Source organism: Nuphar pumila, chromosome 1 (assembly GCF_984573655.1).
Source record: "Nuphar pumila chromosome 1, dmNupPumi1.hap1.1, whole genome shotgun sequence".
NCBI lineage: Eukaryota > Viridiplantae > Streptophyta > Magnoliopsida > Nymphaeales > Nymphaeaceae > Nuphar > Nuphar pumila.
Genome location: NC_143249.1, coordinates 24,936,832 through 24,949,683, shown reverse-complemented (window position 1 = coordinate 24,949,683; position 12,852 = coordinate 24,936,832). Strand labels below are relative to the sequence as shown.

At 38.9% G+C, this 12,852-nt stretch overlaps 1 protein-coding gene across 1 annotated transcript; it reads left to right on the top strand.

Moving 5' to 3' along the window:
• The first annotated feature begins 1,029 nt into the window (after positions 1 to 1,029).
• On the top strand, positions 1,030 to 12,581 carry LOC149848400 (putative serine/threonine-protein kinase At1g54610). The gene is made up of 9 exons (XM_090004231.1): positions 1,030 to 1,447; positions 6,206 to 6,675; positions 7,706 to 7,990; positions 8,140 to 8,457; positions 8,647 to 8,874; positions 10,274 to 10,395; positions 11,176 to 11,275; positions 11,596 to 12,105; positions 12,405 to 12,581. Exons 1-9 carry the CDS (start codon positions 1,030 to 1,032, stop codon positions 12,579 to 12,581), a joined length of 2,628 nt encoding a protein of 875 aa, XP_089860357.1.
• The last annotated feature ends 271 nt before the right edge of the window (positions 12,582 to 12,852 follow it).

Genomic DNA, 12,852 nt, shown 5'->3' with positions numbered 1-12,852 from the left:
AATAACCAACTGAAAAGGAGATAGCAATCAAACAATCTATAATGACAGCCATTTTTACAAGTACATAACATGTGGCAGTTGAAAATTCTCCAAGAAATGAGCATTTGCATGAAAATGAGACATTTACCATGATTGTGATTTCTCATTCTTCCCTTTTGTTTTCTGGAAAATTATCATTCTAAATCGAATAATCATGCAAAGAGCATACTATTGAGATGAATAAACATTTAGCATGTCCTAGAAAATCCTAAGACATTTATGACTAAGGTCAATTTCATTAGTACCCTTCATTCTTTTAGTAAGTGTGTGATAAGGAACACAATATACAGGTGAGACAATCATACCAGCGTCTTATACAGGAGTATTTTTTCTCCAAAATAGGTTTTACATGTACAAGAGAAAAGACTAAGCTAGGCGCATAATGATCATTTCACAAAAATGATTTCATTTTCTTTTATAGTATCTAGCATTCCAAATAGAATCAAAGTTTCATTTGTTGAGGTGTTCTAAATGGAGTTCTGCTATGGCCATTACATGGGTTACCATCTCTTGCAGACATTACAACAAACGATTGAAGTGCAACTTCACATTGACAAAAAAATGTGACCCTCTCAAATTTAACTTATTGATCAACAATCTCAGCACAAAATATAACATTTCACAGAACCATTACATCAAACAAATGACATGCATCGTTCAAACATCATTTTCATACAGATCAGTGCTCAGTTGGTGGAGCAAAAAGGAGATCGTGGGTGAAGCGATGGACGGTGAGTTTTTGTCAGAGTTGTGGATTTATGTTGGTGGAGCAGGAGCCCTTCGACTGCATCATCCACAAGATCTACAGCGATGAATGGCAGAACCAGCTGCGCAAATTCGCCACGAGGAACCCTGGCACCCACGTGATCGACCCGCCAGAGGCCATCGAGCGGCTCCGCAACAGGATCTCCATGTTGCAAGCGGTCTCCGAGCTCCGGATCCCGCAGGAGAGCGAGACCTTCGGCATCCCCAATCAGATCGTCATCTACGATGCCAACGCTCGCCGACTTCAAGTACCCGGTGAACCATGGCAGGGTCATCTTCAATGTGTACGCCGTCGGCGACCATGTCCGGTGCGTGAAGCGCAAGTCATTGTCGAACGTCTCTACTGATAAGCTCATCAACTCCGTCGGATCCCTCTCATTCTCGCAGGTCTCCAAACATGACGGAGAACCACGGCATGAAGGCATACTACAAGTCGATGGGGCTCCAGGAGAGCGTGATGCCCCCCCCCCCCCGATCTTCGTGGAGGTGATAGCGAGAGGGTTGCGGAGGGCATTGGGCTTCCGTCGAGATGAAATGAACGTTTCCTTCACCCCTGTTACAAAAAGTAACAAGGGGTGGATGAAACGAAAAGTTCATTTGTATAAGGAAGCGGCGGACGCACGAAATGTCGTCCGCGCCCAACGTTTGTTGAAAATCGCAGTCTAAATGACGCTGGGAACGATGCATCAAACATACAGTTAAGGAACACTTGGATATCATGTTGTAGCTCTCAGGTTACAAGTAACATGGAATTGTTTCAATTCAAGTTCAAAGATTATACATGAAATATCCTTTTTTGTGAAAAATGTGGATGCCACTTAAAAATTAACATGAACATTTCAAAATCAAACTTTTGATTGATTCAAACACTTGGGATCCTATGGATGAAAACATGGTCATTATAAAACCTTGGTCTCTAAAAAGCCCTCCTCTCCATATTCCAAAAGTAGATACAAAACCTTTTTTCATTATGATATTCTTTTATCTAGTGATATATATATATATATGTGTGTGTGTGCACGACTAATCTTAAAGGCCGGGCCAGGTAAGAGTGTGCAAAATCATTTTTTTTATAGGCAAACGGGGTTAGGCAGACCCCTACCAGTTATACAAAGATACCATTGGGATTTGAACTTGCTACGTCCCAAAACAAGGTGACACGCACTAGCTGGCGGAGCCCTGTTGGTAAGATTGTGCAAAATCATATAGATTGGTTGTTCCTGATAAAATTTCAAAAGTACAATTGGAGACAGACATACACCCACTCAAGCGAAAATTGAAGGTGACAGACAAAAAAATAGGCAACTGAGGTTATAAAAATATTTTGCAAATAGATCAGAACGAAGGTTCAATTCTCTTATGTAAAACATTGTTACCAATTATCAGTACAAGCTCTGCAAGTATATAAGAGCTTTTTAGATTCTAAGTATCATTACCATCAACTGCAACTTCATAAAGAAAAGAATAAACTGTCATGCATGAGGCTACCTGAGACGAAATCTTTAGGGAATACAGAAACCAAGCGATTCTTAAAAAGACACTGAACATTCTGAGCTGACTACAAACTATATGAAATCTTACATAACACCTGCCTAAAGACAACATACAAGAAGCTTAGGAAGTCCCATACATTGAAAGGATCGAACACTGCCTTATGCAGGTATGGCTACTCTCCTTTGGCAGGGGAGGTACTTTAGTCGCTTAGCAACCCGCACTACGAGAAGCGGTAGCTTGCTCAACGTTCGAAGATGCAAAGCTTACTAAAGAAGTCGTTTCTTATGGTGGGAAAGTATGTCATCTATCAATATCCGAACAGAACGGATTGGAACTTCTGCTAAAATAGTTTCGGGTGCTAAATTCTATTCCTATTTGTTGTCAGAGTAATTGACAACAAAGAATTGCCTAGTGCACGTCACATTGTGTTGGGAAGTTGCAAGCTCGAATCTCAATGGTATTGTTGTATAACTGGTAGGGGTCCGCTTGTCTGGTAGGAGCAGCTAGTGCACGTCACATTGTGTTGGGACGTTGGAAGTTCGAATCCCAATGGTATCATTGTATAACTGGCAGGGGTCTGCCTAACCCCAGCTTGCCTATCAAAAAAAAAGTAATTCACAACAAAGAATTGATTGCAGCACCATAGAACATGAATATCATGACCCTTGCATTGTTCCAATTGGTGGGTCTCTTTTGGTTCTCATGATGATACTCTTGTAAATGCAACAATTAATAAGACCTTGTTATTTCAGTAGCTTCTGAGAATGTTGAGCAATTCCAAGCAACTGCTTGGTTTAATTCTAAGCGATTCAACATAAATTTTTTTTTGCACATCTGACCTTCTATATATATATATATAATGAAATCTACAAGTTTGTTTTAGTAAAACATAGCCCTTAGATCATGCTACAATTTTTTGGGAGTTGAAAAATGAGTGGCCATAATGTTTTGACTGTTCAGCCTTCAAAAATCATATTTTTACGTCAAATAATTACAATACAAGGGTTGATTCCTCTATTTTTTACCATATTCGGACACATCCATCCAAACTTCTCTCTATGAGTTCCAGTTAGGGGTTTCCTTACCCGTGAGGGTTAGAAAATATTTCCCATATATCATGATTTTTTGTCTGTATATTTTCTATTAGATAGGTCTTTGACTGTATATCTAGATATCAAGTTTGTATTTACATATTTGGTCAAGTCACCATGATGTCCAAAATAAGGTTAGTTTTTCATTTTTTATTTTTTGTTGATTTTCATGAAACTAACCTTATGGATGTAATTTACATAGTTTGGATAGTGAAAGTCGATTGTTGGATTATCTGATTATGACAATGTAGTCATGATTTTATGAGCCTTAAAGAATCAACCGACTACAATATGCAATATTTTCTCAACTTGTAAAATTGTGTTTTTCGTTGAAAGAACATGATTGAGGAGCTGATCCTTATCATTTGGACCATGTTGAATCCATCTATGAAGTCTGATTGAGTCAACATGGCATCTGTGATTATTAGTTCATTTGGATGTTTAGGTCACCATGACCAAATATGATAAGGGAAAATATCGGCTACCCTCTAATAAAAACAGCCCATTCTATCACATTTTCTTGATTTCTTTTAATAGGATATGAACTATATGGTTTGTTTGGTCTAAAACATGCTTTAAATTGGTTGATGACATTGTATAAGCAGATTCTTAGAGGCATCAGAATTCAACATTTCACAATATAAAAAAATATCACGATTGAAAAAAATCATGTTTTTACACTAAAACTACTTTATGAAAAGTTCGTTCCCTAGTAAATCGCCATATTTAACACATTTGTGGGGGTCAAATTGATGAAATAAAACTTGCACCTATGAGTTTTAGCAAGAGAATATGGTGTTCTAGAGTTCCACCTATATACATAGACCATACTGCGGGCAGGGGCGTAGCTAGGATTCATGTGAGGGGGGGGGGCAAACAGGGGTGTAGCAAAATTTTTTTTATTTGTGTGATAGTCGGGGGTTCGGGGGCAGCGCCCCCGAAAAAAAAAATTGAGATAAAATAAAAATGGCTACAATTATTAATAAAAATCTATTTCATATGGACAAATCAAACTATTTGCTGCAGAAATGGATAAAAATCTATTTCATATGGAATCAGGGCAGGGCAGGGCAGGGCTAGGACTGGGCTTTTAAAAAAAAAAAAAATTAACTGTTTGGGGAGGCAGGACTGGGCTACAGCCCAGTCCTGCCCCCCCCTAGCTACGCCCCTGACTGCGGGTAAACATTTGATACTAATGAAGGTATGAAACTATCGAGTAGAATCACATTCTTTGCCTATTTGCTTAGGTTTTTTGTAGATTGAACCTTATGGATGTAGTCTACCATGTTTATTTAGTAGGAAATGGGCTTTGAATCATGTGATCGTGTAGGTTTTTCAAGGACTTCAAAAAGCAACAATCCATAATATATCAAAGTTTCACAACTGAAAATTTAATAATTTTACATTAAAAAAAAGAAAAACATGATCCAAATTATGATGTCCAATCTTTACTGAACAAACCATGCTGAACATATCTATGTGGTCAAATTAAGCTGATACTGCTTACACCTATGATTTCTAGAAGCTTCCTAACTTCATTAGTATCAAAATGTAAACCCCTGTACAATTATCCTGATTGGAATAAGAGGTAATAATGAGAGTTTCTTTAGAAAAGGGCAAAGTTTCTTTAAGAAATGCAACCGTCTCACTTTTTTATAGTAAAAGCTGTAGGACTGAATTTTAATTAAGATGTTAATCTAATAGTAAAATTTTTATTTTAACTTTAGCAATATTTAACTGATTAAAATGATCAAGAAGTCCTCAAATCTAATGGTGGTTCTGAAATTAGTTTTAAGGTAGAGTTGTTTTTGTAATCTTAATCTAAAAAATAAAATAGCTTTTTACATTAAAAAGTAACTTCGTATTTCTAAAAAAATGTTCCCTTTTGAAATTATTGTGTGTGTTTTAACGTTAAAATGAAAGGTGCAAAATTAAGTTTAACCCTTTAATTAAATGAAAATTCTCACCTAAGGTTATCATATTTAAAATTTCAAACATTTCCGATGGGGAGAAATGAGAAAAGGAGGGAACTTTGAACTTATAAAACAACATTCTTTTCCCATTTCTAGAGAGAGAGAGAGAGGATGGCGGGGATGCCAAGGCGAGGTGGGGAGGGTTTTTAGGGCTTAAGATCCGAGAAACCTTCCCCATCGCACCCCTCGAGTTACAGTTTGCACCATTGTTCCGTTCCAATCTGCAAAACCACACAACCCCAATCCAAAAGGCCACCCAAATTCCAGAACAAGTGAGTTGGGTCTAGTCGACTCTCTCCTTGTCCCTCCCCTCCTCTTCCTTATTATACCTGGCTTACTTTCCTTAATTAATCGGCAACAGTCCTCTCTGAGACGCAGGGAGACAGAGAGGACACCGCCATTGAGTGAAGGTGAGGCCACCCATTAAAGATTGGTCGAACCCATAGATGGCGCTTGGACAACTTGCGTTGTGAATCAAAGTTGTGTTCTCTTTTTCTCTGGGCCTTGATTGGATGGTCATGTTGCCGTGGATTTCATGAAGTTGGTTGTCGAGAGAATCGGTGATTGATGTTGATTTCATTGGTTGGTCGAGATTTTGGGGATTTCATGGAGAGTATTTCCTTTTCTATAATGGTGGCGAATTGGGTTCTAAGGCCAATGTAGGTTTGTTGGTGTGGGATTTTCGTGGTGGTAGTTTCTGATGGGAATCCTTTGAATTTGAGGCCTTGGAATATCGAGAATTCGGGCGGAATTCGGAAGAATGCTGCCTGAAATCTTGGCTTGATGCATCGTGGGTCGTCGATAATTTCAGAGAATTGCTTGATTTGGGCAGTTGCCTGTAAGGAAACAGGGGGCTGTTTGAGATTATGGGCTGCATTTGCTCAAAATCCAGCAAAACAGATGAGATCACCGGGTGCGGAGGGATCGGAGGCTCCATTAAGATCTCTGCATCGCTTCGGCGTCTCTCCCGGAAGGAGGAGGTAGCAATAGAACCAGAAGCTGCGACCGATAGGGATGCTAAGGCAAGGCTAACTGTGAAGCCGGCAGAGAACATCGTGGTGGTCCCGGTTTCATCTGCAAATGAGAAGAAGGCGGAGATGCCAGTTGAGAGGCCGCAGCAAAAGCACCAGAGGCTTTCCACCTTCGATCTCGCCGCGAATGAGGATCATGGCCTGTGGGCCGGCAAGGTGCCGAATCAGATTGTTGGGGAGCAGGTAGCGGCAGGATGGCCGTCTTGGCTCACATCGGTGGCTGGAGAAGCCATCAAAGGGTGGGTTCCGCGCCGGGCTGATTCGTTCGAGAAACTAGACAAGGTTAGCCAATTTCTTCTGCTCATATATGTGGCAATTTCTATTAAACTTATTTTTATGGTTATTGCTATATCGACATCGTTGTCTTTTCGGTTTTGATTCTTCAGGACGCACAGTCATCTACTTAATGATTCCTTTGTCTATGGAATCATAAACTGTCCACTGTAATATTTTGCATGTATTTTTTGTATTATTGTGGTTTTCTTTGATAAATTGTTGAATTCCTCATCGAATTTTATTGAGTTCTTTATAGCTTAGTTGAAACTTATTTTTGTAGGTTATTAGTGATTGATCTTTTAACTTTGGTATAGATTAAACAATGAAAATTTCAAATCCATATAGATTTTCCTGCCAAAAAGTGGAAATGTAATTCATTGAACTAGCTCAAGATTTGCCCAGATGAGGTCCATTGGTGTTGCTTGATACAATTGTTTGGGACATCTTGAACGCAACTAGTCAAACACCAAATATCCGTTGGCGTTGTTTTCCATGATATGGTAGTTGTTTTGCTGGCCGAGTAAGCTTGCCTTTGAACTGAACAATAGTTTCTCTGAAATGTATACAATCTCTTAAAATTTGAAATGGAGTATGTAACCTTTACAATGTCAACTCAAGTGATGTAGAAGAAAAATGTGAAAAAAGAAAATAGTGGGAAGAATGAAAAGGGTGTGATATGGATGTTTGTTCTGTAGCTCCAAATTTTATCTGGTTACATCATTTTCCATGTGAACTTCTAAGCATTTACATTTGCCTATGTTCAGATTTAGTATTTCTTGCGACACAATGCCCACTTATGTTTGACATTTATCAAGATTCTTCCTTTACTTTTCGTTTTCCCTCATGCAACCTGCCATCTTTTTCTTTCCTATTTTATTACTTCTAGTATTTTCAAGGGAAATTAAGATAATATTATTGGCCCCTGATGTTTTAAGATTATCAGCTTTTCTATATCAATTGTTTGACAGTCACACATTGAGCTTTTTAGCCATGGGATAATTAACTTAATTTTGCATCTGGTCACCCCTGATTACAGATTGGCCAAGGAACCTACAGTAATGTATATAAAGCCCGGGATCTTGAAACAGGAAAAATTGTAGCATTGAAGAAAGTTCGCTTTGTAAATATGGATCCTGAAAGTGTTCGTTTTATGGCACGAGAAATTCACATCCTTCGCAGGCTTGACCATCCAAATGTTGTGAAGCTTGAAGGGCTTGTGACATCACGAATGTCTTGCAGCTTGTACCTTGTTTTTGAGTATATGGAACATGATCTTGCTGGTCTTGCGGGTACTCCAGGTGTCAAGTTCACGGAGCCACAGGTAGGTAGTGATTCTAGCTGTAATTTTCTTTTCCTTTTGCTTTGACAGGCATATAGTCATTGCTTTTTACATTTATGAGTGCTAATGCTTTCAGTTTTTCCTGCATATAGATGAGTTTTGTGATCGTATCTAAAATTTGGAATTGGCAGATCAAATGCTACATGCAGCAACTGCTGTCTGGGCTTGAGCATTGTCACAGTCGGGGAGTTCTACATCGAGATATTAAGGGCTCAAATCTTCTGATTGATAACAATGGTATTCTACGGATAGCAGACTTTGGCCTGGCGGCTTTTTTCAATCCTGATCAAAAGCAGCCACTGACAAGCCGTGTGGTGACACTATGGTATCGTCCTCCAGAACTTTTACTTGGTGCAACAGATTACGGTGTTGCAGTTGATTTATGGAGTACGGGTTGCATCCTTGCTGAACTGCATGCAGGCAAGCCCATCATGCCAGGACGTACCGAGGTACTGTTTCCATTGGATTGTTGTTCAAGTTGGAAGTAACAATTAATGCTTGATAACCTGTTTTCATGTTTCTGATTTTTTTTAGCTTGTTTCTGTTGCCTTGACATACTACATTACTTGTGTTTCAACCGCAATCATGGTTTTGTGGTTCATGAGATTGTTGTCTTATGACATTATCTTGTTTTCTAGGTGGAGCAGCTGCATAAGATCTTTAAGCTCTGTGGCTCACCATCAGAGGATTACTGGAGAAAGTCAAAGCTGCCACATGCAACCATCTTTAAACCTCAACATCCATACAAGCGTTGTGTTGCAGAGACATTTAAAGATTTCCCTGTTTCAGCTTTATCTCTGTTGGATTCCCTTCTTGCTATAGAACCAGCAGATCGTGGTACAGCTACTGCTGCACTGAAGAGTGAGGTCAGTTTTATTTCTTACTGTCAGTTTTCTCTGTTTTTATGATCTTTGTCTGCTATCTGTTTGTCAACATTAGTCTGGGTTCTTCTTATTCTTTTTGAATCTTTTTGTGATGCTTGTCTCTGTTCAAACTTACATGTAGGGCTGGTAAAGGAGCCGAACGAACAGAATAGTCATGTTCATGCTCAGCTCGTTTACAAATGGATTGAGCTCGTGATTCAGCTCATGCTCGTGTTTAGCCAAGCCGAGTTTGAGCTCAACATATCCCTCAACGAAACGAGCTGAACATGAGCTGTCTCGTGTAAAAACATTCTATGTTATTTATACAGACAATATATATTTTTTATATATTACACTTAAAATATATATTTTATATAGTACAGTTAATAGTTCATCTTTTATATATATATATATATATATTTTTTTTTTTTTTCTATGCATCCTTCTCTTTGTATATATATTTTATGCATTCTTATTTTTATAGACTATGTTTAAAATTAACACATAAAATATGTATATATTTTACCTATACGAGCTCACCCGAGCTGAGACAAAACCCTGTGTTCGGTCTCAACTCATTTAAGCTAAACGAGCTTCTTGTGGCTCAGCTTGCCAAATATACGAACCAATCACGAGTGAGTTCGTGATGAGCTAAAGCAAGCCAAGTCACGAGCTGCTTGGTTCGTTTACCAGCCCTACTTACATGTATTTTGGTTAATGGAAATCCACAGATTGGGTCCCTGAGACAAATATGTACATGCATGTGTTTTGTTGTAGCAGACAAATTTTGAAATGTTACAGTTGGCTTAGGGACCCTTTGGTTGTCCTAGCTTGCAGCCTTGCACCATGCCAGTTCAGATATAGCAGGATGGCAGTAGACAGTTAGCTTGAAGAAGCTCCTACATTTTATTTAAACTTTTCACGACTCATGGTCAACTTGGCAAACCTGAGTCCGTGTAGGCAAAAATCAGCAAGTGATCATGATTTTTGTTTCTAAGACATACTCAAGATCTGTGTCACACGGACACTTCACTTAGCATCCTATCCCGTGTCAACATGACACAATACTTGGACACATCAGGACATTTTGTGGACAGTCAACATTGTGCCATTTGTCTATTTCATTTTATGATCTTGATTATTTGTTTGTGTTCTTTTCCTGGATTCACCTGCAAATTTGGAAATATTTTCTTTCTGAAGCTAATATTCTAATCATTTGTTTCTTCAAATCTTCCTTTTTTTCTTTGGTAGCACAACTTGGTTTGTATGTTGGCATCATTTCTTTCTGTTTGTGCTTATGTCTTTCATTGTTTCAATTTCTGTGCACCATTATACCTGGTTTGCATTTGTCTTTCATAGATCCATGATTGTTAAATGTTTGACATTCTGTAACTCCGTGCAGTACTTCACAACAAAGCCACTTGCTTGTGATCCATCAAGCTTGCCAAAATATCCACCAACCAAAGAGTTTGATGTTAAACTTCGTGATGAGGAAGCTAGAAGGTACAAACACTCTCTATTCATGTATAGAAGTGACTAACTTTTTTAATAAAAGTAAACATGTTCATGATATGATGGCAAACAAGGTGTCTTTGGATGTAAGTGTTGTCAATTTTTTCAATCTTCAAACTTCAACTCAGCTTGTTGATTCTTTCACACTTTTCAAACTTCTTTTTTTTGGCTGAAAGAACTGATAACCTAAACAGTTTGAAAATTCCATAGCCATGCTGATTTCCATCAAATCGTATTCCTTCTACGTGGGGTTGGCCCTTCCTATCGTGCTACTTCCTAGTATAAGTTGATGCACCAAAATCTATGTGCTCCACCATGTTCCATGAGTAATTTCTGCCAGTTTATATTTGTTTGGAAGGCTGCTAATGATATGGCTGACACCTTAGAAACCAGTAAGGCTTGATATCTCCATATCCAAAGTCACCTTTTCTGGGGTGTTTGGATACAAGGAATTCAGTGGAATTGCAATCCAATTCCACTAAATTCCCTGAATTGGACTCCAATTCAGTTTTTATTCAGTAGAAAAGACATGGTCGTTGTTCATCCTACGTGGACCTAAGAGATTTGGACTTACAAAGCACCGTGATTTCTTTCTAGGAATAGCAAAAGTCTGATAGTTTGTCGAATGTGCACACCTTTTTCAAATTGAGTTCCTATGGGCATGTACTCTTTCTTCAGGCTAAAGTGTTTCCTAAAAAAGAAAAAGAAAAAGTTCTTGGCTGTGATTTCTACTGAGTGAGCCTATTTACTAATTATGCTTCTCCACTTGGTTCTTACCCTTGTTACTTGCAGGCAGAGAGCTGCTGGTGGAAACACCCGTGAACCTGATGGAAGAAGTAGAGTTCCTAGAGAATCAGATGCAAATGCTGGTTTACGATCATCAACAATGCAGGTGCTTTTTCAGTTAATCTGTCAGTCATTTGCTTTGAGTCAGTCTTTCAAGATACTAACCTGTTGTGTAGGAAACATCTTAGTTTTCATGAGTTGGTCTTAATCACTCAGTAATTAGTTGGAATTATGAATTTTTTCTTGTACTTTCCTATGCCTATCAAAGAAGGAAAAGAAAAAGAAAAAGAATTATGTAGAATAAAAAAATTGAAAATGTTAAGTGCAAGTGATTAATTTGTCTAATAAATAATGAAAACTTCCTTTTCTGTTGCCCTTATATGCCTTCCTGATGACTTCCTGATTGACATTTTTTCCCCTTTTCAGAAGAGGCAAGGTCATTCAAATCCTAAACGCAACAGTGAGAAATATAACCCTGACATGGATGATGCTGCTTCTGGGTTTCACATGGAACCTCCCAAGGCCGTGCCTCGTGGAACTTCAAAGAATGCCTTCTACCATTCTGGCCCTTTAGTTCATCCCAGTGGTTATGGACCAGGATGGAACAAGAAGCAAAAAGATGATGAAAATCAGATGGTTCCTGGAAGAGCATATGGCGGCAGTGGAAGGGGTGCAAAGGCTTCAACTGGTGCAGAATTGAGATCACAGAAATCTTGCATGCCTCATGTAGCATCTGAAGTCTCAGGGAGAAGCAATGGTAAGCCAGACCATGGTAGAGAAAAAGGGACCCAACAGCACTTGCCTGAGAAGATTTTAAACAGATACAGTCCGCTAGAGGCTGCTGATCCATCAGAAATGCAGCAATGGAACCACTATTTGTTAGATAAACCTGGAACTACTCATAAGAAGGATGAGAGAATCAATGAATTAGCAACAGTAAGTTACCATCACAACCCTTAAAAGAATCGTGGATGTGGGCAGGTCCTAACTTGCTAAATTAACCTGAGGTCATAATTTTGAAGTCATCATACATTCAGCATTCATGTGTGTGTGTGTTCATGTATGCAACTACTGGCCTCCTTTTTTTCCCTTTCGTGTGTATGTGTATTTGTGTGTGTGTCTATGCACAAGTGCACTTGCAGTTGTGCACATCTCCCCCACCAAACTCAGGGATATGAAAAATTATAAAAGTTAGTGCAGATAGAGATTCTGATTATTCTCATGCTTGCTTACAGGCCTATGGTCGTAAGAAGAACATACTTCATTACTCTGGACCTCTGCTGCCTCCATCTGGAAACCTTGATGAAATGCTCAAAGAACATGAGAGACAAATCCAACAGGCTGTACGGAAAGCTCGCCTGGACAAGGCCAACACCAAAAAACACCGGGAGCTGGAGAGAATCCAAATTTGAAGCATTTCTTGTCCCTGGGATAAATGGGAGTTCAGTTCAAGAAACAACTTGTATGTTCTTGAGAGGACATTGTCGAGCATGCAGACAAGTTATAAATTTCCAACCAGAATCATGGCAGGCATCATTGTCCAAGAAGAAAAAGGGACTGTTGTCTGTTCTTTTTTGTTCACTTTGCAGTTAACTAATCAGGCTGGGCAACCTGCACAGGAGCTTCACAAGGACAAGAAACCTTTGAAAATCATTGTTATGATTCATCGCCCTTGTAAAAATT

What these genes read in the sequence shown, in the direction of transcription:
- LOC149848400 (XM_090004231.1), top strand. Translation starts at nt 1,030, where the DNA reads ATGCCAACGCTCGCCGACTTCAAGTACCCGGTGAACCATGGCAGGGTC. An exon ending in TACAAACACTCTCTATTCAT is followed by an intron (nt 10,396 to 11,175) that starts GTATAGAAGTGA and finishes TGTTACTTGCAG; the next exon opens with GCAGAGAGCTGCTGGTGGAA. An exon ending in TACGATCATCAACAATGCAG is followed by an intron (nt 11,276 to 11,595) that starts GTGCTTTTTCAG and finishes TCCCCTTTTCAG; the next exon opens with AAGAGGCAAGGTCATTCAAA.